Source organism: Anomaloglossus baeobatrachus, chromosome 4 (assembly GCF_048569485.1).
Source record: "Anomaloglossus baeobatrachus isolate aAnoBae1 chromosome 4, aAnoBae1.hap1, whole genome shotgun sequence".
Lineage (NCBI taxonomy): Eukaryota > Metazoa > Chordata > Amphibia > Anura > Aromobatidae > Anomaloglossus > Anomaloglossus baeobatrachus.
In genome coordinates this window covers 319,387,678-319,413,711 of record NC_134356.1, presented here as the reverse complement: position 1 = coordinate 319,413,711, position 26,034 = coordinate 319,387,678, and the positions used below count along the sequence as shown (strand labels likewise).

Below are 26,034 nucleotides of genomic sequence, written 5' to 3'. Positions count from 1 at the left end.
TTTTAAGGCACACGCCTCATTTTCCTCCCAAATTTTTGGGAGTCGAGATCACTGCTGAGAACCACACTATGTGTAGTCTCAGCACTTACAGCAAGAGCCCGGCTGTGTGTAACTGAGAACCAGTCCACAAAAAAGATAGTATATGAATCTATGCTGAGTGAAATAATGCTTGTATTTCATATGGATGTGTTTGTCTGTCACAGAAATCTCAAAGTTTTCAAAAATTTTAACAATTTTAAACCTCCAACAAGTGGTTAAAGGGAATATGTCCTCAAAATCAGTTTGTTTGTTTTTGGTGTAATATATATATTTAAAAAAGAATTGTCAATCCTTTTTTTTCCATAAAAATAAAATTTGTAATCTTTTAATTTTGAATTTGGCAGCTGGGGCTATTTTAGACTCATTCTTCTTGTCCTTGCAGGAAGAGTTTTCATCAGTTTTCTTATCATTAGAGGCAAGATTACAATGACAGATAAGATAACACCACTATACAAATCTGATAGGCCCAACTTTCACAATAGGCAGTATCTTCCACCCTCCCTTCATAATGACCTTTGCACAAGCTTATTAGATGCTTAAATTCCAGAGTTAGGGGTATTTCTCACATAGGGAAATCGCTAGTGAGATCGCTGCTGAGTCACAGGTTTTGTGACCTACCAGTGACCTCATCAGCAATCTCGCTGTGTGTGACACTAAGTAGCGACCTGGCCCCTGCTGTGAAATCGCTGATCGTTACACACTGCTCTGGTTCATTTTTTGCTCGCTGGTCTCCCGCTGTGAAGCACACATCCCTGTGTTTGACAGCGAGAGAGCAACGATCTGAATGTGCAGGGAGCCGGCGTCTGGAAGCTGCGGACGCTGGTAACCAAAGTACACATCTGGTAACTAAGCGAAGCGCTTTGCTTGGTTACCCGATATTTACCTTGGTTACTAGCATACGCCGCTCTCAGGCTGCCAGTGCTGGCTCCCTGCTCCCTGCACACATAGCCAGAGTACACATCGGGTAACTAAGCGAAGCGCTTTGCTTGGTAACCCGATGTGTACCCTGGCTACGAGTGCAGGGAGCCAGCGCTAAGCGGTGTGCGCTGGTAACCAGGATAAATATCGAGTAACCAAGCAAAGCATTTTGCTTAGTTACCCGATATTTACCTTGGTTACCAAGCACAGCATCGTTTCCACGAGTCGCTGGTGGCTGGTCTCTGGTCGCTGGTGAGATCTGCCTGATTGACAGCTCACCAGCGACCATATAGCGACGCACCAGCGATCCTGACCAGGTCATATTGTGGTCGGAATCGCTGGTACGTCGTTTAGTGAGACGGTACCCTTAGGGTCTCTTCATTGCTGTTAATGTGCTAGTGAATTTCCTGAAACAACAGAAAGTTATACAAAACTCTTTTGACCAGTGTGAAAATAAAAAAAATAAAAAAAAAAACATGTTACACTAAAACTTGATTTAAACAATGTTATTTTTAATTACATTTTCCCTAAAGTTGGCCATAGATATTAGTTGGCTGAACTATTCTTTGGCGATTAGCAGTCTCCTCTGACACTCACAAACATGAGTGCGTCTGTGTTGCCTGAAAACACGTCAGTGCCAGCTTACGCGTCTTCAGGCTACTTATATCTGGGAGTAGAATGTTATTAGCAGTCTGAAATTGCACAAGTTCATTCTACATGTCTTCTGATCATCAGTTGGCCTGCGCACCATGCCTGTCAATATCGGCGGGGTTGTTTGACATAATATGGGGGCCTTAAGAATGGCTTTTCCAATACAAAAAGTTTGCTTTTGTTATTGGCTTTGTAACTGATAAGTTTACCATAAATTGGCATACATTATAGTGCAAATCTTCATCAGCCATTCATAAATTTCACAAGATGCTGTTCTTGATAAATGTGCCCCTGGAAAATCTGGACTCAGATTGAGAGAATACAGTGATCCCTCATCTATCGCTGGAGTTACATTCTAGAGACCCCTGTGAGAATCCACAAAGTTGCAAAGTTATATTTACTTTATTATTAACCATATTTTTTGGAGTATAAGACGCACTTTTCCTCCCAAAAGTTTTGGGAGGAAAATGAGGGGTGCGTCTTATAAGCAGAATCTAGCGTACCGGGCGGTGGTGGTGAATGATGACAAGAGGCTGGGACAATGCTGTGGACTGTGCAATGCACTGCGGAAGGTGAGGCAATGGCCATCCTGAAAATGTTGGCGGTGTGGGATTTAAACAATGGCGCTAGGAGCACATGTGCAGATTGAACTCTTGGCTCAAAATCTCATCTGCGCACACATCGCCCATTGATCTCTCAGCAGCGGACTTAAAGAAAATAGCGCATGTGCAGATCAGATCTCGGTTTATTATTGAGCCAATAGCTCAATCTGTGCACGAGCCGACTCCGGGTGCCATATCTTTGAAGCCCACGCTACTGACCGTTTCTGTATGTTCCTGCCAGCTCCTGCAGCGAGCATTTGGGACTCCTGTTAGACTGCCCGCAGCACTTCCCTGCTCCACCATCTCCCCTGGCTTCTGTGACCCTGCTCCACCTCCATTACTCCCCCCCCCCCAGTAGCCGCAATACAGTGAACCGAGATATAGCGGGGGACGACTGTATTATCCAGTACAACATTAATTAAAAAAAATCAACTTAAATAACAGCATAAAGAACAATACTGTGAAAATATTCCAAAACCCACTATCTGTATGAGCAATAACATTGTTCTGTTGCAATCACTCTAGCATTAATACAATGATATTATGCTAAATAGATTTTATATCTTAATAGTTTTAAGCCATTCTCCTTGAAACTTTGCTGATGAAATCTTAAGACAAGTGGTTCTTGCTCACTGATGTTGTGTGGGCATATGGTGCTGTTAAAACGATGTTTACAATATGTAGGTGCAGAATGCAATCATTTTACCGCATTAGCTAAGCAATAATCTGTATTAAAGGAAAATGTCACTTTTATTGTGAATATATCATGGGCGGAAACATAAATGTGTATCTCCATAAAGATACAGGATTACATAATCCATTTTATATATGTACATTGATATGAAAACTTATGTTTACTTGGTTTCTCTCATATGTTCTTTGCAGCTTTTCTATTATTTATTTTTTATATATATTCAGTTAAAGCATGTATCCGTGTGCTATCCGTACATCACTAATTACACCATTTAAAAATTATTTCTATGGATACAAGTTGGAATGCAATTTTATGTGCCCAATGTGTTTTCACCTTTTTTTTTTAATTTTTTTATGTTTTAAGCATATTTTTTTATTTGCTCGAACTTCTTTTTAGTTTGAACCTTTTCTTGAAGTTTTTTTGTATAAATTAATCCGCCTGTTTTTTGTTCATCATTTTTGTCTTGGTTTTTGCAGATATTTGCAGCCAAATCATCAATTGTGACTTTTTAAAGATGTGCAAAATGTTTAGTATTTTTTTTAAATGTGCTTAATCCCTCCTGTCTATACTGAGTGATTTTTGTATTAAATGGCACAAAGAGGTAAAAGAGCACAATAAAGAACATTTTTTTTATTTTGCTCAATGTTCATTAACAATGTTTTGAAGAATTTAGTGCAAAAAAAGTTGTCAAATAGCACAAGTCAAAACTAAAAAAAAACAAATGATGAATCAGCCTTAATCTAGACTAAAAACTATACTCTTCTACCAAGAATACTAGACTGTTTTTACCGTCTGGATTACTATACCATTCAGCGGGTGTGTCTCCTATACATAACGTGCCCTTCTTTTTATAGCGAATGAATCACCAGGATTTTCCTCTATAAACTAAAGCCAGTGCTTTGCTGGCACTATCAAGCTGATTCTATACATACCATTAGTTGTCAGATTTGATGTATAGTTTTTGAAATACAAGCAAGTAAAGTTACAGAGATGTACAGCTTTTTGATTGGCAGCAGCTACCGAATAGCTAATATGTGGGTCGGTTTTGCTATCTATTCCCGCCCCTGTCTGCTGCCTGGCCTTGGTAGATGCATGACTCATACCTGGAAGGACCCCATATAGTCTAGCATCTACAGAGGCCAGTCATTTCTGTCACCTGATAGGGGCATGTTAGAAATGCATCCCATACAGTCTAGTATCTACCAAGGCCAGGCAGTAGACAGGGGTGACAATAGATAGCAAAACCCCACCCCCATATTAGCTATTTGGCAGCTGCTGCCAATCAAAAAGCTGTACATTGCTGGAACTTGCCTGTATTTCAAAAACTATACATCCAAACTGACAACTAATGGTATGTATAGAATCAGCCTGATAGTGCCAGTATAGCACTGGCTTTAGGTTATATAAGAAAATCCTGGTGACTGATGCGCTTTCAGAAGGGAAAACATATTGCTAGCTTCAGTTAAACTATCAAAGTGCTTGCATTTGCTTCACTTGAAAGTCCTATCATTATGCATCATTTCCTGTAATAAGTGATATAATGCATTGCTAGAAGTAGATAATTGCGGGGTATGGCAGTATACCGCAGTTGTAGTGTTCGGGCTTATGGTATTGTTACCTCCTACTTGTGCTGTTAAACATGTTGTTGATCTGATAACAAGGAAACATAATTCTTTTTTTTTTTTTCCCTGTAGAATGTTTTCCAGTATCCAATATGTTTGCAAATAATGACTTTTTATGAAATTGTAGAAAATGTCCTGACCTCCGACTGACAAATTATTGTGCTTGCATCATTACATTATGTATGTTGATTATGTCAGGTTTTGTGATGTGAGAGCGCTTAAATACTGCAGAATATTTATGCTTCAAGGGTGAAGGTAACATTAATTATGCCATTTTCCTAATGACCATGAGGTTAATGGCCCACCAGAGGAGCTGAACAAAGCTGTGGCAGCACTTTACAGATAATGACTTTTCTGCAAGGAATATCTTTTTTATAACCTGCATATATATGTAATTGGATAGACTCGTATTCTCATGTACATATCAGTTAGCCTTGCTCTCAGCCAGTTTTAAGCCTTATAATTTTCCATGTTTTCATTTTATACAGATCACACATACATATTTATACATTCAAATGAATAGACAGGAAGATTTTGATTGTACAAAAAAATATCAATGCCATACTCAAGGACATGGCCAAGGTAAGGAAGGCTGAAAAACGACCACCTTTGAACAAGAAACATAAGATAAAACGTCAAGACTGGGCCAAGAAATATCTTAAGACTGATTTTTCAAAGGTTTTATGGTCTGATGAAATGAGAGTGACTCTTGATGGGCCAGATGGATGGGCCAGAGGCTGGATCAGTAAAGGGCAGAGAGCTCCACTCCGACGCAGACGCCAGCAAAGTGGAGGTGGGGTACTGGTATTGGATGGTATCATCAAAGATGAACTGGTGGGACCTTTTTGGGTTGAGGATGGAGTGAAGCTCAACTCCCAGACCTACTGCTAGTTTCTGAAAGACGACTTCTTCAAGCAGTGGTACAGGAAGAAGTCTGTATCGTTCAAGAAAATCATGATTTTCATGCAGGACAATGTTCCATCACATGCATCCAACTACTCCACAGCGTGGCTGGCCAATAAATATTTAAAAGATGAAAAAATGATATGGCCCCCATGTTCACCTGATCTGAACCCCATAGAGAACCTGTGGTCCCTCATAAAATGTGAGATCTACAGGGAGGGAAAACAGTACACCTCTCGGAACAGTGTCTGGGAGGCTATGATGGCTTCTGCACACAATGTTGATCGTAAACAGATCAAGCAACTGACAGAATCTATGGATAGTAGGCTGTTGAGTGTCATCATAAAGAAAGGTGGCTATATTGGTCACTAATTTTTTTGTTTTTTTTTTTGCATGTCAGAAATGTTTATTTCTAAATTTTATGCAGTTATATTGGTTTACCTGGTGAAAATAAACAAGTGAGATGGAAATATATTTGTTTTTGCTTAATAATTCTGCACAGTAATAGTTACCTGCACAAACAGATATCCTCCTAAGATAGCCAAATCTAAAAAAAACCCACTCCAACTTCCAAAAATATTAAGCTTTGATATTTGAGTCTTTTGGGTTGATTGAGAACATAGTTGTTGATCAATAATAAAAAAAATCCTCTAAAATACAACTTGCCTTATAATTCTGCACACCGTGTATGAATGACAACTCCTCTGGTGCGTCTTTTTTTCTAAACTGTACAAGCCCAACTTTTCCAACCTCACTTCTTACAAAGGGTATTCTGTTCCATGTAATAATTTACTTCTTCACCTTTTGAGCTGTCTAACTTCCCAATATTTTTTTTTTTTTTTTAAATGTGGAACCCAAAACTAAACCCTATGATCAATTTGCCTTATAAGTGATTTATAGAGGGGTAACAAATACATTGGGGTCCCAATTTGTATCTCTTTTAATACACCCTCTTGTTTGCTTTGGCAGCTGCTGGCTGACATTGAGTACTGTTGCTCAGCTTACTTGTAACCAGAATTCCCAAGTCCCTCTTTTCTGTAATTAGAATCTTCTTTTTCCATTTATTGTACAGTTATGTCCAAAAGTGTTGGCACCCTTGAAATTGTTTTAGCATATAATGTATTTCTCCCAAAAAACGATTGAAATTACACATATTTTGTTATACACATGCTTATTTATTTTGTGCACTGGAGCAACAAAAAAAAAAAATAACAGATAAAAAAGCTAAATGGACATAATTTCAACAAAAGAGAGAAGAGAACTGTCTGAGGACTTGAGAACCAAAATTATTGAAAAAGATCAACAATCTCAAGGTTACAGTTCAATCGTCTGGGATCTTGATGTTCCCTTGTCAGTGGTACACAACATAATCAAGATGTTTACAACCCATGGCACCATAGCTAATTTCCCTGAATGTGGATAGCAGAGAAAAATTGATGAAAGATTGCAACACAGGATAGTCTGGATAGTGGATAAGCAGCCCCAATCAAGTTCCAAATAAATTCAAACTGTATTGCAGACTCAGTTCGCACCGACAGTGATGCATCCTATCAGTCGATATTTGAATGAAATTAAATGCTTTGGCAAGAAACCCAGGCCATCCCCACTGATGACACAGATGTATTAAAGCTAGACCTCAGTTTGTCAAAATGAATGTGATTAAGCCAACCTTCTTCTGGGAAAGCATCTTGTAGACAGATGAGACCAAGATTTATGGAACCACACATCATTCTACTGTTTACATAAAAGGGAATGAGGCCCACAAAAAAAGACACAGTACCTGCAGTCAAATATGGTGGAGGTTCAAACAGGTTTTGGGTTGTTTTGCTGCCACTTGCACTGGTTGGTTTGATTGTATGCAAGGCATCACGAAATCTGAACATTACTAAAGGTTTTTGTGCCAAAATGACCTGCTCAGTGTCAGAAAGCTGGGTTTACATCCTTAATCATCAGTCTTCAATAAACCCAAACATACTTCAAGAAGCCCTTAGAAATGGATGGAAACAAAGTGCTGAAGAGCAATGAATCCGGATCTAAATCCCATTGAACACCTGTGGAGAGATCTTAAAATTCCTGTTGGGAGGAGTCATCTTCAAATATGACCAAGAGTTTTTTACAAAAAAAGAGCTCTCCAAAATCCCAGTTGAGAGGTGTAAGAAGCTTCATTTGTAAGCTTTCTGGGCACTCCTGCTGCAAATTGCAGTCCGCAGCCGCCCCAGAAAATGGAATAGAAGCGCCATCTTCTGGCGCTGTATCCAACTTTTCCAGCTGCCCTGGTGATGGGTGGCTCGCTGGGTAATAATGGGGTTAGGGCTAGCTGTATAATATCAACTGGCCCTAAGCCCGAAATACATAGTGTCACGCCAATATTAGATATGGCAACCATAAATTTCTAATACAGATAAAGAAAAACACACAGAAAAATATTTTTATTAGAAATTAGGGACTCCATCTTTATTGAAATAAAGAACCCCCCCTCCGCAGTAATATTGGGTCAAGGGTCCCGCGCCGTCCAATCCGGATCCAATATCATCTGATCAGTTTGCTGGAAGGCAAAGAGATTAGATGATGTGTCAGGTTCAAGGGCCTGAATCACATGACACAGCAGCTGATTGTATAAACGGCTTTTATACAATCAGCTGATGCATCAGTGCAATAAAAAAAAGACAAAAAGAAAGACAGAAAGAAAGAAAGAAAGACAACGAAAGAAAGACAGGAAGACAGAAAGACAGAAAGAAAGAAAGAAAGACAGAAAGAGAGACAGAAAGAAAGAGAAAGAAAGACAGAAAGAAAGAGAGAGAGAGAGAGAGAAAAAGACAGAGAGAGAGAAAGACAGAGAGAGAGAATGAATAAATGCAGCCTCATTCCGTGAAGCGGCTCACAGCTGATGTCCAGCTACTCCCCTCTGTGCATAATTAAAATACAATTATAAATAAAGAATAATAATGACTTAATTTAAAAGTGAAAATAAAAAAAATTCTTTACCGACACAGCCGGGACTTGAACTCGTGAAGTTATCCATTCAGGCACTGGCTCCAATGAGGAACATAGGCATATTTCGTAGTCTTGAGGTCTGCAATGCAGTCTGAAGTCTGAGGTGACAGTGCAATTCTCTTCATGTGCTACATGGAGCGGACACAGAGCACTCGTGTTCTGTAGCAGAGCTTACAGTGTCATGTGGATTACTTTGGACCTGGAGGGGTATTTGGGGATTTTAATAAAATGGTGAAAGAGGATGTTTTTTTTGTCTTCTATTCCAAATACAGGATTTTTTGCTGTGTGTTTCTTTACTTTCACTTAGTTTAATCATGGAAGGTATCTCGGGGAGACGCCTGGCATGATTAACTCATTATTACCCCGATTGCCACTGCACCAGGGCAATTCAGGATGAGCTGAGTGGAGTCCCGGGACTGTCGCATCTAATGGATGCGGCCATTCCGGGCGGCTGCTGGGCGATATTGTTAGGGTGGTGGGCCCCATTACGTGGCGCTCCCCATCCTGACAATACCAGCCTCCAGCCGTGTGGCTTTATCCTGGCTGGTATCAAATATGGGGGGAACCACATTTTTTTTTATTTTATTATTATTTATTTTACTGCACGATATAGAGCCACCCGCCGGCGGCTGTGATTGGTTGCAGTGAGACAGCTGTCACTCATCGTGGGGGCGTGTCTGACTGCAACCAATCATGGGCGCCAGTGTGCGGGGAAAGCACGGAATAACTGATTGAATAATGAAGCGGCAGCAATTTTGAAAAGAGGAAAAGACGCCGCAGATTTGTGACAGCCGTGCAGCAAGGCGCCCGTGATCGGTTAGTATGAAAGAGAGAGGGATTGTGCTAGGGACGCAGGACGCATGCAGACAGCAAAGTGTGCACATAGCTTTACTGTAAAAAGCCACGTTTTTGGTGCTCGAACCATTCTCTAACGTAACTCGAACTGTCGAGCTTTTAGCAAAAAGCTCGAGTTCGTCGAACGTCTCAAACACCCCCAAAATCACTCGAACATGAAATTGGCGAACCTTGAGCCTCGAACCTCGAACATCGCTCATCTCTAGTCGGTAAGCCAAACCTGAGACTCCAACTCCGACTCCTCAATTTCCCTTGCACCGACTCCACGACTCCGACTTCCACATATATTGCGTATATTCAAGTGAAAAACTTATTGTAGTATAATGTGAACATCAGACATTTAATCATTTTTATGATGCAATAATCAAGATATTTAGATAGAACATAAAATATATTTACTGGAATACAACTTTAGAACACTAAGCTGTAATAAATTGTAAATATGTAATTCACTATGTCATATAGATTACATTTTTATATATATATAATATAATGTGTATATATATGTATATATGTAGTATATATAACACTATGTAATAAACTATGTAAGTGGCAAAAAAACATTTTCAACAAAAACATACTAAATAACATTTGCGCAGTCTATGAATTTGTTCTAAGAAATAGAATTGTCTCCATCAGATCCTCCTTCATAGATGACCTCAAATCTGACGTAATAATTTTAAGGCTAGAGAACAACCTCTCTACACTAACGTGGGTTGGAGGCAAAGCCGTAACCACATGGGCAACATCTCTAACAATATCCGGGTATAAAAGAATTGCCTCATGCACAGTCAGTTTTGTTGAATGGTTGAATTTTTCTATTTCTTTGAGAGTAAGTGAAAAATTTTGCTGAAATATGGTCAATCTGCTTGCTATAGGAGACAGAGTTAAATCTTTTTCCTTGCAGCAACGCTTTGCCTGCTCCATGTCATCTAAATACTTGTCAAAGTTAAACTCCTCATCTGATGAGGATTAAGATATGGCAGCAGTAGCACTGTCAGGACCCAAGTCCTCTTGCGCCTGGCAGTCCTGTAGGCCACTCATCCTAACTGCTACCTCAGTCAGAGTTTCTTTTCCTTTTTTAAGCTGTTGATTATCAAGCAGTATACGATGAATTGAGTCCACATAAACAGCTGCCAGGAGAATTTTATTTTCCAATAGTGGTGTCTCTCTCTGTTTCATTGAAGCAGAAATGCTATCTGTGATTAAACCTCCTCTTTGGGACAGGCAACATAGCAAGTTCTTCCACTCCCGTATGAAAATGCCAGGAGTTAAATCCTCAGCTTGTAATTTTTTAGTAACGGTAAATGGGTGATTAAGCAATTTCTTCAATTCAGCCACCTGTGTCCATTGACCTTCATTTAGGGTTACCTGAGGGTTTGCCATATCTATAAGAAATGGTTTTAGTTCAAGCAATCGCTCAATCATTAAATAAGTGCTGCACCACCGAGTGGCTTGATCGACAATTGCCCCTTTCCCAGCACGTCTCTTTAAGATGGAATCAATTTTATGACCTCTGGCGGCAATAACCAATTTCCTCACTTTTCCAATCAGATTTCCAGCATGTCCATCTTGAAAACTATCTCTTAGTGCCAGCTGCAGCGTATGCACAACATGGCGCATGTGATGAATATGAAAGTTTTTTGATGCAGCTTCAACAAGATCATCTAATTCTAAAGTATCATTTTGCTGTTCTTCTATTGTAATATCTGCTTGTTCTTCAATTACATGAACAGCACCATGGCCTTCCATCTCAAACATACTGAATCCTAAATTTTCTTGTAGCTGTTGTTCATTACTCTCATTCATCAGTTTAATTGTACTTATGTTTGAAGCATTGTCCGTTATTTTTCTAATCTGCTTTTACTATTGAAAACATGATCTATGAGCTCAAAAACCTTTCAGGTGATGCGGTTTTTTGAAAAGCTGATCTGCTTTTGCAGCTGAAAAATGTATCCTCAAGAAACGCAGCAAAAATGCTGTGTGAATGTAGCCTTAGATCAGGAATACGACAGCCATTTATAGGACATTTCATAACTACCAAATTCCTATAAAAAATATTCAGCACATTCTGCATTGAACTACTTAATTTATTATTTATTTTAGGAGTCGGAGTCGGTCCATTTTATACTGACTCCGATTTCACCAAAATGAACACGGACTCCGACTCCACGACTCCGACTCCACAGCCCTGTGTTCCACAATATTAAGCAAGCCACAGTTTTCAAGTAACATGCAAAGGAAAAAGGATCTCTCTGCTGCCGAACAGCATCAAGTAGTGTAATGCCTTGGACAAGGGATGAAAACATTAGATATTTCACGAAAACTTAAGCATGATCACCGTACTGTGAAGAGGTTTGTGGCTGATTCTGAGCACATACGTGTTCGTGCTGATAAAAGGGAGAATGAGGAAAGTTTCTGCCAGGCAAGTCCACATCGGATTAAGAGAGCAGCTGCTAAAAAGCCATTACAAACCAGCAAACAGGTATTTAAAGCTGCTGGTGCCTCTGGAGTCCCTTGAACCTCAAGGTGTAGGATCCTTCAAAGGCTTTCTGTGGTGCGTACACCTACTTTTCGGTCACCCCTAACCAGTGCTCCCAAGCAGAAACGGTTGCAGTGTACCCAGACATACATGAAGACTAATTTTCAAACAGTCTTGTTTACTGATGAGTGTCGAGCAACCCTGGATGGTCCAGATGGATGGAGTAGGTGATAGTTGATGAATGGCCACCATGTCCCAACAAGGCTGCGAAGTCAGCAAGGAGGTGGAGGAGTCATGTTTTGGACCGGAATCATGGGGAGACATTTGGTAGGCCCCTTTAGGATTCCTGAAGGGGAAAATGATCTCTGCAAAGTACATAGAGTTTCTGACTCACAACTTTCTTCCATGGTACAAAAAACAGAAACGTCCCTTCAGGATCAAAATCATCTTCATGCATGACAATGCACCATCTCATGCTGCAAAGAATACCTCTGTGTCATTGGCTGCTATGGACATAAAAGGAGATAAACTGATAGTGTGGCCACCATCTTCTCCTGATCTCAGCCCTGTAGAGAACCTTTGCAGTTTGATCAAGCAAAAGATCTATGAGGGTGGCAGGCAGTTCACATCAAAACAGCAGCTCTGGGAGGCTTTTCTGACACCATGCAAAGAAATTCAAGCAGAAATTCTCCAAAAACTCACAAGTTCAATGGATGCAAGAATTGTGAAGGTGATATCAAAGAACATGTAACTTGGCCTGTTAGGATGTTTTGGATTAAAATAGCTTTTTATTTCAGTGAATGTGACCTCCTAATGCTGCAAATTCCACAAATGAGCATTTTCAGTTCTTTAAAACATATAAAATGTTTAGAGACTCTACTGTGCCTAATAATTTGGAACAGTGTATTTTGAGGTTTTTAAAATTTTTAAGATTATACTGTTATCATTGGGAGGTTTCTTCAATCAAATTCGATGTACAGTGGAACCTCAGTTTATGAGTAACTGGGAGTGCGAGTATTTCACTATACGATCAAAACTTGCTGTAAATTTGTAACTCAGTTAATGAGAATGCTTTGCTGTACGAGCAAATACTCACCGCACAAACGTCCGGTTCTGTACTTTCTCCGTGCTTTGACCCGGACAAACACAAACAACAAACACACAGATTATGCTCACCTTGCCTTCCGTTTCATCACCGGCTTCCCAGTTCATGTAGTTCGCCGGTAGAGGATGTGTATCGGGTAACCATCGCGACGATGGATGAACTTCCGCTGACAGCCGCTTCTCAAAGGCAGCGAGCTGACCAATCAGAGGCAAGCGGCTCATGCATTTGACGTCAGCGCTCTGGCAGCGGAAGCTCTGACATTGGTCGCGATGGTTAACCGATACACATCCTGTACCGGCGAACTACAAGAACCGGGAGGCCGGCGATGGAAGGTAAGGTGAGCATAATATGTGTGTGTTTGTGCTAGTTTGTGCGTGTGTGGAATGGCACAAAAGGGTGGCACTATAGGGGACCAGGATGGGACATTGAACAAGTTGTGGAATGAATTGTCTGACCTTGCATTATTTCCTATGGGAAATCTTGCTTTGCTAGACGAGTAACTTGGATTACAAGCACACTCCCAGAACGGATTGTTCTCGTAAACCAAGGGTCCACTGTATACTCTAATGGGTGATGACTTTTATTAGACTGACTGTCATTTGCATCAACCATTTAGGAAAATCAGAGTAAAATATAATTTGCATAATAATTTGGAACATGGTGTAAAAGAAGTCAGAGTGTGATAGACAAGTTTAGGGTATAATGTTATAAGAAAAAGTGGGATAGTTTTTGTTAAATGGGGACACTGCAATAAAGATACACACTTAGGGGAAAAATTAATTGCAAAATTCAGGGCATTCTACTGAATTTCAAATCCGCAAAGTGCTCATTATGCTGTGGTATTGTTGCAGATTGCAATACCATGGAATTAAAGCAATATCTGCATGTACCCAACTTGAGGAATATTTTCACCATATCTGACCCAATCCTTAGTGAGCTCTATCCTGATAAATTTCCGTACAGTAAATGCATCTACCATAGTAGATGCCCAAGAGGGAATGTATATGCTGGTGCTAAGCCCTGCAACAAAATTTTCCCCAAATTAAGCAGTATGTGGCTATAGCTGTTACATAGGTTAAATTCTAAATTAGGAATTGGAGCTCTGGTTCTGATTAATTTTTAAAAAATGCTTTGTCTAACCTTTTGACCTCGCATAACTTTGTCTTGACCCGCTTTATTTAGATTTGTCCTCCAGCAGTAATAGACCCTTTAATCTAAATCTATGTGACAGTGTACAGATCAGTGACGCAATGTTCTTCAGGGCTGCTGAATTGGATAACATGACAAGCTGTCACAATGACACAAAGCTGTTGCAAAACCTATTTTTTGCCAGAATAAGCAATAAGGCAATGATGCCTCCAAAAGTATAATGAGGAGTTGTGATTAAGTCTTCTGCCTTTTCTATTCTGTATGTTATATAGAAATAAGATTTGTATTGTCTAAAGTTGAGTACTGTGAGGAGAGAAATGTAGGTAAAAGAACAAATATGTCCTGACATTTATAATGAACATGACAAAGAATGTAAAAGTAACTAATTAACAAAGGGTAGAAATAAAATATAGTAAAAATGGGGGTACATTAGGGGATAAATCTAAGGTTTAACACATATACTGGTTTGTTTCACACATTTCTTTATTCCTCGCTTACATTTGTGTTCCCTTGTGTGGTTGATGGTTTCAGTCTGAATCTACAATGTGACATTACATGACTGTGTGTGTCCAAACTCTGATGGCTGCTGTATATAGTGTGGATGGATGTATTTTAATATTCACAGATTACCATCTTCTCCGGTTTATAGGCATCCCTCTTCTGAACCACCTGACCACTATTCGGTTTGGCTACCTCATACAGTGTATGCATTGGGATCGGACCTAATATCATATTCCCTTTAAGGGTTGGTGTACATGTGGTGAATATTGCCTTCCCACTAAATGTATGGCTCTCCTAGACGTATATTGAGAGAGTGACTTCCGGGCCATATAGAATATTCTGTTTAAGCTTGCTATTCTGAATTGTAGTCACGTGTCTAAGGGTATGTGCACAAGCTGCAGATTAGGTGCAGAAATGTTCTGCAGTAAAAAAACGCACCTTATGGCAGAAAAACACATGCATCTTTTGTGCGTTTTTGTTCCATGCATTTTTTTCCCTGAAATTAGTGCCTGGAAGTGTTTAAAAAAATCGCAGGAAAACAAGCACCAACAATTGACATACTGCAGACTTTTTCTGCACCAAAAACTCCAAGGTAAATAATAAGCAACATGCGCAAAGCACTTCAGACTTCTCATGGACTTTGCTGGCATAAGAATAGACAAAGGATTAGAACAACCAATCTCCATGATACCATTGTAACCATAATTGCGGTGAAAGTGCCATCCCTGGGTCACATTGCCACAAACACAAACTCCATATGAACATATGAAAGACGGAGAAAAATAAGTATATTGTGCAAATATTTTTATTATCAAAAAAAGGGGGAAAAGGGGTTCTGGTGAATACACATATAAAAGATGAAGTATTTAAAAATATACAAAAGAAAGGACTGGGTGTGGGCATACAATGCACGTATTGCGCATAGTTGTAGTCATATAAATAATAGTAACAAGTACAGTCCTATCATAAATGAATAAATATAAGTTACATTTGATATTATAGGGATGTAGGCAAGGATATTATATTATAGTGGCCAGTGCACATAACTCCAATATATCTCAAAGATAAATAAACAGTAGACTGCCTTCATCCCAATAGATGGTTTAAGGTGTCAGGTGCATAATTAACCCAAAACAGCGGGACATTGTAGTTACCATTTGGCACAAGTACCCACCAAGAAAGTACAGATGTCAGCTCCGGAGGCCCAAACATCCAGATCCCAGGATAGAAAATTCCCCCCCAGCCCACCAACACGTGTTTCGCCGTCAGGGAGTCTGTGCGTCCTATTAGCTTCATCAGGGAGGGAGAAAAAGTACTTTTTTCAGCCTGGGCTCTTATATACAGCATGTTAGAATGCTGTATATAAGAGCCCGGTGGTGGTAGCCGCAGCTTATACACCAAAAAAGTGGTGACAGATTCCCTTTTAAATCATCTATTGGGATGCAGGCAGTCTACTGTTTATGTATCTTTGAGATATATTGGAGTTATGTGCACTGGCCACTTTAATATAATATCCTTGCCTACATCCCCATAATATCAAATGTAACTTGTATTTATTCATTTATGATAAGACTGTACTCATTACTATTATCTATATGACAACTACGCGCAATACCTGCAGTGTATGCCCACACCCAGTCCTTTCTTTGGTATGTTTTTAAATACTTAATCTTTTATATGTGTATTCACCAGAACCCCTTTTCCCCCTTTTTTTGATAATAAAAATATTTGCACAATATACTTCTTTTTCTCCCGTCTTTCATAAGAATAGGCAAGCAGATTTAGGCAACAATCTATTAGAACAACCAGAGCAGTATATATGGACTTCATTAGGAGTAAGAGGCAACAACTTCAATAGAGATACACAATTAGAAAAAGTAAATAGAAGTCTTTAAATTTGCCTAAGTATTGTTAGATCCCATGATCAATAATTAACAAGTAATAAGCGCTATAGTGCACATAAAATTTTTTATTAAACACAATATACATGGGGTATATCATATAATGGGATGTATGAACAGGTTTAGACAGAGACAAGTGAAAAAAATCCCCATATGGGGCCACATGCAAAGTAATTCCTATGTGATCTCCCTGATACATAAAGTGCTGAGTGTTAAATCCAAGTCCTATGCATAAAGACAAGTACCAGCCATTAGTTAATACAAAATACTGAACAAGGTCAGATAGTCACAGGCTAGAAAGCCAATACGCCATAGGAAACAACACCAGCGCTAAGGAATCAGACAGGGAGCTTACCAATGGAGACAAATAGCATGTGGACACACATGGGGACAAGTCCCAACACGTTTCGTGTGACTTCCTCAGGGGACCTAGCTACAGTACACATCGGGTTAATTATCCGATGTGTACTGCAGCTACATGTGCAGAGAGCAGGGAGCCGGCACTGGCAGCGTGAGAGCGGCGGACGCTGGTAACGAAGGTAAATATTGGGTAACCAGGGAAAGGTGTTCCCTTGGTTACCCGATGTTTACCCTGGTTACAGCTTACCGCAGCTGCCAGATGCCGGTTCCTACTCCCTGGTCGCTTCATTTCGTCGCTCTCTCACTGTCACACAGAGCGATATGTGCGTCACAGCGGGAGAGCGACGACCAAAAAAATGAAGCTGGACATTCAGCAACGAGCAGCGACCTCACAGCAGGGGCCAGCTCGTTGCTTGATGTCACACACAGCAACAACGACGGGACGTCGCTGCTACGTCACAGAAAATGGTGACGTAGCAGCGACGTCGTCATTGTTGTCGTCGCTGTGTGTGACACCACCTTAAGGAGGAACTGTACTTCCAACATACTTTGCATAAATCAATAGTACAAGAGAATATAGGAAGCTTTGTAAGGCTAGGTTCACACACTGCTTTTTTTGACGCTGCGTTTTTGTGCGGCAAAAACTGCACAAAAACGCACCCGCGGCAAAAAAACGCAGCAAAAACTCATGCGTTTTTACCGCGATTTGGTGTGTTTTTTTGCTGTGTTTTGCTGCGTTTTTGCTCACTGCGTTTTTAATGCGTTTTTTTGTCAGTGAACAATGCCATTAAAGATTGTTGAAAAAAAAAACAAAAAAAAAAGGTCTGATGTAATTTCCTTCTTCAATATGTTCTTCATTCTCCACTAGTGTATGCAGGAGAGCAGATAGCTGCAGAACTACAAGGCTCAGCATGCTCCATACAGGACTGTATGCTGGAGGGAGAGGCAGGGGAAGCAGAACTATAAGGCTCAGCATACTCCATCCAATAGTGTATGCAGGAGAGCAGACAGCAGCTGCAGAACTACAAGGCTCAGCATCCTACATCCAATAGTGTATGCAGGAGAGCAGACAGCAGCTGCAGAACTACAAGGCTCAGCATCCTAAATCCAATAGTGTATGCAGGAGAGCAGACAGCTGCAGAACTACAAGGCTCAGCATCCTCCATCCAGGACTGTATGCAGGAGTTTTTTGCCCCCCAAAAAAATGACGTGGGCTTCGCCATATTTTTGTATGCTAGCCAGGTACAGCAGGCAGGTACGGGCTGCCCCCAACCCCCAGCTGCCTATATGTACCCAGCTGGGAACTAAAAATATAGGGAAGCCCTTTTTTTTTTAATTATTTCATGAATTTCATGAAATAATTAAAAGAAAAAAAAATGACGTGGGCTTCGCCAGGTACAACTAGGCAGCTGTGGATTGGAATCCGCAGTGCAGGGTGCCCATGCTTTCTGGGCACCCCCGCTGCGAATTGCAGTCTGCAGCCACCCCAGAAAATGGGGCTTCCAGCTGCCCTGGTGATGGGTGGCTCGCTGGGTAATAATGGGGTTAGGGCTACCTGTATATTATCAGCTGGCCCTAAGCCCAAAATTCATGGTGTCACGCCAATATTAGGCATAGCCACCATGAATTTCTAGTAAAGATAAAAAAAACACAACACACAGAAAATATTTTTATTAGAAATAAAACACAACACAATTAGTGACTCCATCTTTATTGAAATAAAGAACCCCCCTCCACAGTAATCCTGGGTCAAGGGTCCCGCGCCGTCCAATACGGATCCAATATCATCTGATCGGTTTGCTAGAAGGCATACCGATCAGATGATGTCAGGTTAAAGGACGTGAATCACATCACACATCAGCTGATTGTATAAAAGTCGTTTATACAATCAGCTGATGCATCAGTGCAAAAAAAAGAAAAAAAATACTCGCTTATGTGCTGATTACCGGCAGCTCCTAGAGTGATCTGACGGAAGTCTGATCCCGTCCGATCGCTGCAGGAGCTGCCGGTAATCAGCTGATGATGTCTCCTGACGGCAGGGTCAGCTGATAGGTGAAACCAGCCGGGCGCCGGTGTCACCACGAGACTTACGATCAGCTGATGCGTCAGGTGACCGCATCAGGTGATCCATCGCCAGGTCCTGCAGCCATCGGATGTGCCCGGGGAGACTGCACACAGCCGGAGCGGCGGTACCGAGAGAGGCGCTGGGAGCGGACATGTCGGCAGTCTGCTGACAGGTGAGCATGAGATTTTTTTTTCTACTGTTCACTTTTGTTTTTGCAGCTGCTTCCACCTTCCACCCGGCCATGGCGCTGCACGGGAGCTGACATGGCGCCGCACGGAAGATTGAAGCACCGGTGGCGGTACCGGGAGGATTCATGCTTCTTTGTTTACTGACAGAAGGAATCCTTTTCCTGTACATGTCACTTTACTACCCACCCCTTGAATTTTATAGCTGCGTTTTTAGTCATAGAAACGCACTAAAACGCAGCTATATTTGCAATTTGCGTTTTTCATTGCATTTTTGAACATCTCATTGAACTCAGTGGGTGGAAAACGCAGTGAAAAACGCAAAAATAATTCACATGCTTCGTTTTTGTGTGCAGCACAAAAACGCAGCTAAAAAAAACGCTGTGTGCAGACAGCAAAAATGAAAACTCATAGACTTTGCTGGGGAAGCAAAGTCATGCAGTTTTCTGAGCAAAAACGCACCCAAAAAATGAGCAAAAACGCCGCGAAAAAAGCACTGTGTGAACTTACCCTAAAGTATCCTATTAGGGAAATCAGCTGTCTTCCCCACCAATACACTTTTCCTTGCCTCCTGAGTAGTGATGGGCGGACTTGCAGATACCTGGGATCGACGCGTTCAACTGGGTAAAAAAAAAAAAAAAACAACAATTCAGGCCTGGAATTGATCCCGGATATGTAGCCGGGTGTCGGTCCCCATATAAGTCTATGGTGACCCCAATTAGGAAATTAAAAATGGTGGTAGATTGGATAGGAGGAGCAGAGCATGCACATTATACTTACCAGTCTTCACGTGGCTCTAACGCTACTTCTTGGGCCACTCATTATTCTTTATACATATTAACTGCTTCACCTACTGGCAGTCCCCACGTCTCTGGTTACATTCAGACGCGCTCTCTCCCTATGTGACAGCGTGTGTGACTGCAACCAATCAGAGGCGCTGTGTGTGCATCTCTATTGCTGTAAAAATAAATAAATATTAGCATAGGGCCTCCATACTCTGATACCTAGCACAGAAAGCATACGGCTACTGGCTGCAGCCCCCAGCCATGCTCTTATCTTGGCTGTGTATCAAAATAAGAGGGACCGCATGTGGGTTTTTAAAATTATTGAAGTAAATAATGTAAAATAACACGGTGTGCACCCCCCCCCTCCCCAAACTTGATACCCAGCCATGATAAAACAGATAGCTGTTAGCTGATATTCTCAGTCTGGGGAGACCCATGTTTATTGGGGCCCCCAGCCTAAAAATAGCAGCCTACAGCTACCCAGAATTATCACATCCTGATTACCTTGGTGCAGTGGCAATCGGGTGATAAGGGACCCCCCATTACTAATCTGTAAGTGAAAAGAAATAAACACAAACTCTGAAAAAGATTCTTTATTTCACACAAAATACAAAAAACACACCCTTTTTAACCCCTTTATTATCCCATAATACCCAGGTCTGAAGTAATCCACACAAGGTCCCACAACGATTCCAGCTCTGCAACATCTGAAGTAACAGCATGCAGGCATACAACATGACCGGTCGCTGTGAGCTTCAGGCAGAGAATGAGGTCACCTATGATTACAGGTAACCTGACCTCAGGTGACCTCATTAAACTGCGTGACCTCACTTGAGGTCAGGTTGCCATATGATCACAGGTGGAGCATCGTGGGAACTTCCAGCTGTGACCGCAGATAAACTGAGTGATGTCACCGGTCACCACTGGGGCTCATTTTCTGCCTAAAGCTCACAGAGGGCGGTCATGTTCTATACCTGCATGCTGTCACTTCACATGTAGCTGGAATTGTCATGGTACCTCGTGTAGATTACGTTGGACCTGGGTGTATTGGAGGTTAATAAAGGTGTAAAAGAGGTTGGGGTTTTATTGTTATTTTCACTTTGATTAGTAATGGGGGTCTCATAGATGCCTCATATTACTAATCTGGAGCTTAGTGGCAGCGGTGAGCTGTTATTAACTCCTTATTATCCCGATTGCCACCATACCACAGAATTGGGTGAGCTGGAATTGTCGCTTCTAATAGATCCTGGGCAGCTGCAAGCTGCTATATTTTGGCTGGAGGGGCCCAATAACTATGGGCCTCACCGGCCTGAGAATACCAACTCCCAGCTGTCTGCTTTATCATAGCTGAGTATCAAATTTGGGGGTACCACACGCCGTTTATAAAAGTTATGTAAATAATAAAAAAAAAAAGCTGCATGCGGTTCCTCTTATTTAGATACACAGCTAAATTAAGTGCACGGCTGGGGGTTGCAGCCTGTAGCCGTATGCTTTTTCTGTGCTGGGTATCATAATACGGGGGGGACATTGTGCCAATTTTATTATTTATTTTTACATCAATCTAGATACATACACAGCGCCTATGATTGGTTTCAATCAGACGCTGGGGGCGCTTTCTGACTGCAACTAATCAAAGATGCCGAGACTGCATGAAGATGAGTGGCCCCAGAAGTAGAGTGAGCTGCTTGGAAGCAGAATTAAAGTTACTGTGTTGAGACTGGTACGTATAAAGCGCCTACTCTAATCTCTCTATTCCTTCTACCACCATTTTTAAGTGCCTGATTCAAGTCCCCATAGACTAATTTTGGGATCGGCATCCAGCCAGATATCCAGGATCAATTTCGGGCTTAATCTGTATTTCTTTTTAACCCGGTTGGACCACCAATCTCAAGAATCTGCGAGTCCGCCAATCACTATTTCTAACTACTGTGTATCTTCAAATGAGGTTGGCAATTAGAATTTCCTTGGCTGGTTCAAAGTTTTCAGAATATATTGGTTTGGGTAACTCATAATATTCAGAATACAGGGCAGAGATGAACCTAGTGGCATGACATGTTGATCTATTTCTTTTTCCTTCTCCTAGTAATGCAGTAAACATAGTTTTATAGAAAAGAATATATTTAGGCAGAGAACAATCAATGAAAGTATTTTGAAATCTTGGCTCCCTTGAGTAAATCTTCTAGCCTGCAACATCTTCAGTGATTTATTTAATGATGGCGCTCATGTATAATTATTTAATGGTAACAAATGAACAAAGGAAATAACCACCTGAGGTTTTATGTGTACTTGTGAGCAGAGGAGAACATCAAAATGTGTGAATGTTTACTGCTCTGTCTACCATCACCATGTAGCAATGCTTGTTTTAATTTTCTGGCTGTGGCCTTTTAGATCACAATTTTTATTTACCGGTATATTGCTATATCTTCATCTTTGAAGGTTATTTAATTTAGTCTATTTTGAGTATATGATGAAGACGGTGATCAATCTAAACCTTTACTGGTGTTCTTTAAAGGGAACCTGTCAGGTCCCTTATACATTCTAACCTAGAAGCAGGTTGATGTGTGGCCTAGTAACCCCTTCCTATCCATTCCTGTGTTGTAATATTGTGTAATATGAATGTATAAAAATACGTTTTATTACTTACATGTTCCCTATGTAAATGATCAGAGGGTCTAGTCCCCTGGGCGTCGCATAGCTTTGTGGGCGTTTGCATGCTTTCAGTGGTATCACGCCCCTGTGGGCGTGATACCATTGATTTACATGAGCGACATCACCGTCAGCTCCTTGAGATCCCGCGCGTGCACGCTTACCATTCCCGCAGCCTTGTTATCCGGGTGCTTGCTTCTCAGCTTCAGACTCGCTCTGTGCATGGTCGGAACAACAAGAGTCTTCTTAGCATGCGCAGAAAGCTCTGCAGGAGACAGCACAGATGAAGAAAGCAGTGCTGGATACAGGTGAATAAAGAAAATCATTTTTTTTCACAGACACATGTTGTGTCCGGTACATGTGACACGGATCACATCAGTGTGCAATCCGTGTGACACCCATAATGCCTGAGAAAAAACAGACATGTCTCCGTGTGAATGTGCGGGGCCACGCGGAGTTACAAGGTCCGTGTGAAAACACGGACATGTGTGTAACTTAGGAGAATAACATGGGTAGGTATGGTATCCGTGTTAAAAACGGATGTCACACGTATCTAAAACAGACATCTGAAACCGGCCTAATAGAGAATTGCCATGTCAGGGTCCAATTTCTGGACCAACATTGACTTGGGAGAATGAAAGATCCTCATTTGCTGCTTCAGCACTGTGTTCTATGGCTGTGATGCCATTTGTTGCCAGGTATAGAGATGAGCAGTTCCGTGGAGGTTCGGTTCGAAGGCAGCAAACAAGCTAACCCTCCACTGGCTAGAGCTTGACTTGAACCCTGGAGCAAGTAACTGTTTGGCAGTTTGAGTCTCCGCCCACAAACAGCCAGCCATAAGCATATCACATCCAGGGGAGGGTGGACGGGCTTTTTCAAACAATTTTTTGGGTTGCACACTACATGTAATCGGGCTGATGTTACCCCCAGTCAATCAATGCAAGAGACTCACACAGGCCTGAGCACAGTGTTGCTCGTGTGACTGAAGTTTGCACATAAAGCATCCGAACCCTGAATTCGAACCTTGATTTTATAAGTTGGTTTTCGGTTCAACAATCGAACCTCAGGTTCACTCATCTCTAGCGAGGTATACTCCTATACAGATAAAAACCAGTGATGGGGACTCAGCACTGAAACATCTAGGAACAAATCTTGTACTATCAGTGGTCACACTGTTTTTTAACCTTACTGCAGTGACTTGCCAACCATGCACACTTGATTGCTGCAGGCAGTCACTATCCTCCATGGTGATGACTGCATATGTGAGACCTCTGAAAGCAGTGACTGGCTGCAGCAGTCACATGTATATGGTTGGCACATCATCACTGCAGGACTGGTAAATTAACTGGCAGAACCACTGGCAATTCAAAGGGTTTTTTTTCCTTTTTTCTTTTTATTATACCACATTTTTTCCCTTTTTTTTATTTTTTTAACAAATTTTGGGCACCTTCTTTTTTAAATTAGTGTTTTTATCTAACGAAAAGGCATATAGAAAACATTCTGCTCCTTTTTGCCTTACAAAAGGAACTTTTTAGTTGTTGTGTCTTGTTCTAGTTTATACAGAATTTTGGATTCACCTAGCAGTTCATCGTGGCTTCATTTTGCCAAAGTGTATTGTATTTGAAGCATAATATGTAATATGTGGTAGATACATTTCTAGAATAATTGGAATTGAGTTTTGTGTTTACCAGTAGCATAATACAATGAATTTTGATTATGTGTTTACTCGAGATTAAAATAAAGTACACCTTTCAGCTCTAGATGGAAAATTATTTACTTTATTGGAAAGCTTTGAAAGAAATAAAGTACATTTCAGAATTGATGTATTTTGATTCCCCTGCTGTCAAGAATGACATGATTGTAAAAGAATTAATTATACATTTTCTTTAGAATAATAGAAAAAGAAAACTGTTATTAATGGGATTGAAAAGGAAAGGACTGCAGCTCCAATCTGCCATATCATGCTTACCTAACTGTGAAAGTTCAATGGCAGATCTGCTCTTTATTTTATACTTTCCAGCACTCTCAAACAGCCAATGTGTCCTGTACTCATCTAGGGTAAAGGTCCACCTATTACTGAGAATTTTAGGCCTCTGGAAATCTGTCATTTTAGAATTTAGAGGCAGAAAAAGAGACTGTGGACAGAAGAGCGCAATAGTGTCTTAAATGGTACACACTGATAATTTCAGGGTGGCGGAAGACTGATTTTTTAAAAACTTAAGTTATACTCTTAATTAAAATAACTAACTTAGGATATGAAAGGGATAAAAAATGGTATAAATGAGCGAACTTGAAGCCTTGATGATAAAAGGAGCAACTTGAAGATCGATTTTAGAATTTAGTAAAGAGACTGTGCTGCAGTGTCAATTTTTCTTTCCCTAAATTTGTCGGTGGAAAAGCCACGGCATATTACAGTAGAGGTACCTTTTTTTAAGACAGGCCACGGCTTGGTGTAAAAGTAAAATATACATATAGTCAACTACCTATTCTTAGTGCTCCTTTCCTAGCTTTAGAGCTGAAAAGAGAGCGCACAATGGGTCCTACCAGGGTATATATTAAAAATGTGTTGTCCTATGTGCTCACCTTGAGGTGGAATATCCAAGCATGACTGCTGCAATTGACATAAGCTCCACAAGCTAGGAGGTAAATCCAAGGGAAATGTGTCTATTAGTCTGCACTGCCATCAAAGGATGAAACCATTTGGTTTAAAATTGGCTGTTCATTGAGTCTACACATTTCAAAGTCTCCAACTTCATCAGGACTGTTCAAATACGCTTTCCACTTTACCAGACATTGTCAGGATCTGACCAACACCAACAGGTCTCTCTACCTCCAAACAGAGCCTCAAGTCTCAGAAGTGTTTTCACCTCTACTCCTAGACTTCTCCTGGCTTTGAAGCTTAGTTTTTATTTTGATCACTGGCTATTAGTTCATTACAACCACAGATATTGTAGATTTTAACCCATTCTGTGTCTTTTCCAAAACCCATTCAAGGCTGCCATTCAGAAAGGTTTATCATTTCCCTAAAATGTCCATCCACAAACCGTTATTGGTGAATCAGTACTCATTTAATGCCGGAAACGGGAAGTAAGATTAGAACTACTGTTCTAGTTATCTGTTGGAGTCCCAACTTTTGTCCCCTATCACTTAGGCATTTATCAACTGTCTTGTGGATTGGTGATAAATATATTTTGGGGAAATACCTTTAAATCTTGAAACAATAAACTGATTAATTTCTCTGCCAAGTATTATTATTATTATTATTATAGCGCCATCAATTCCATGGCGCTTTGCATGTGAAAGGGGTATACATAATAGGGACAAGTACAATAATCATAAACAATACTAAGCAAAGACTGGTACAGGAGGATAGAAGTCCCTGCCCGCGAGGGCTCACAGTCTACAAAGGATAGGTGAGGATACAGTAGGTTAGGGTAGAGCTGGTTGTGCGGCGCTATATCAGACTGAGGGTTACGGCAGGTTGTAGGCTTGTCGGAAGAGGTGGGTCTTCAGGTTCCTTTTGAAGCTTGTCAAGGTAGGCTAGAGTCTGATATGTTGTGGCAGAGCTTTCCAGAGT

General features: G+C 40.8%; 1 protein-coding gene across 5 annotated transcripts in view; it reads left to right on the top strand.

Annotated features, from left to right (window-relative positions):
* Positions 1 to 26,034, top strand: part of IMMP2L (inner mitochondrial membrane peptidase subunit 2) — a 1,735,376-nt gene that overhangs the window by 103,286 nt on the left and 1,606,056 nt on the right. The window contains exon 4 of one of the 5 annotated variants that reach the window (XM_075342499.1): positions 5,015 to 5,696. The exons of the other annotated variants lie outside the window; for them this stretch is intronic. Coding sequence (XP_075198614.1) covers positions 5,015 to 5,045 — 31 coding nt within the window. The 3' untranslated portion in view covers positions 5,046 to 5,696. Of the gene's footprint in view, positions 1 to 5,014; positions 5,697 to 26,034 lie in introns of those variants that run through there. 5 annotated transcript variants of the gene reach the window in all.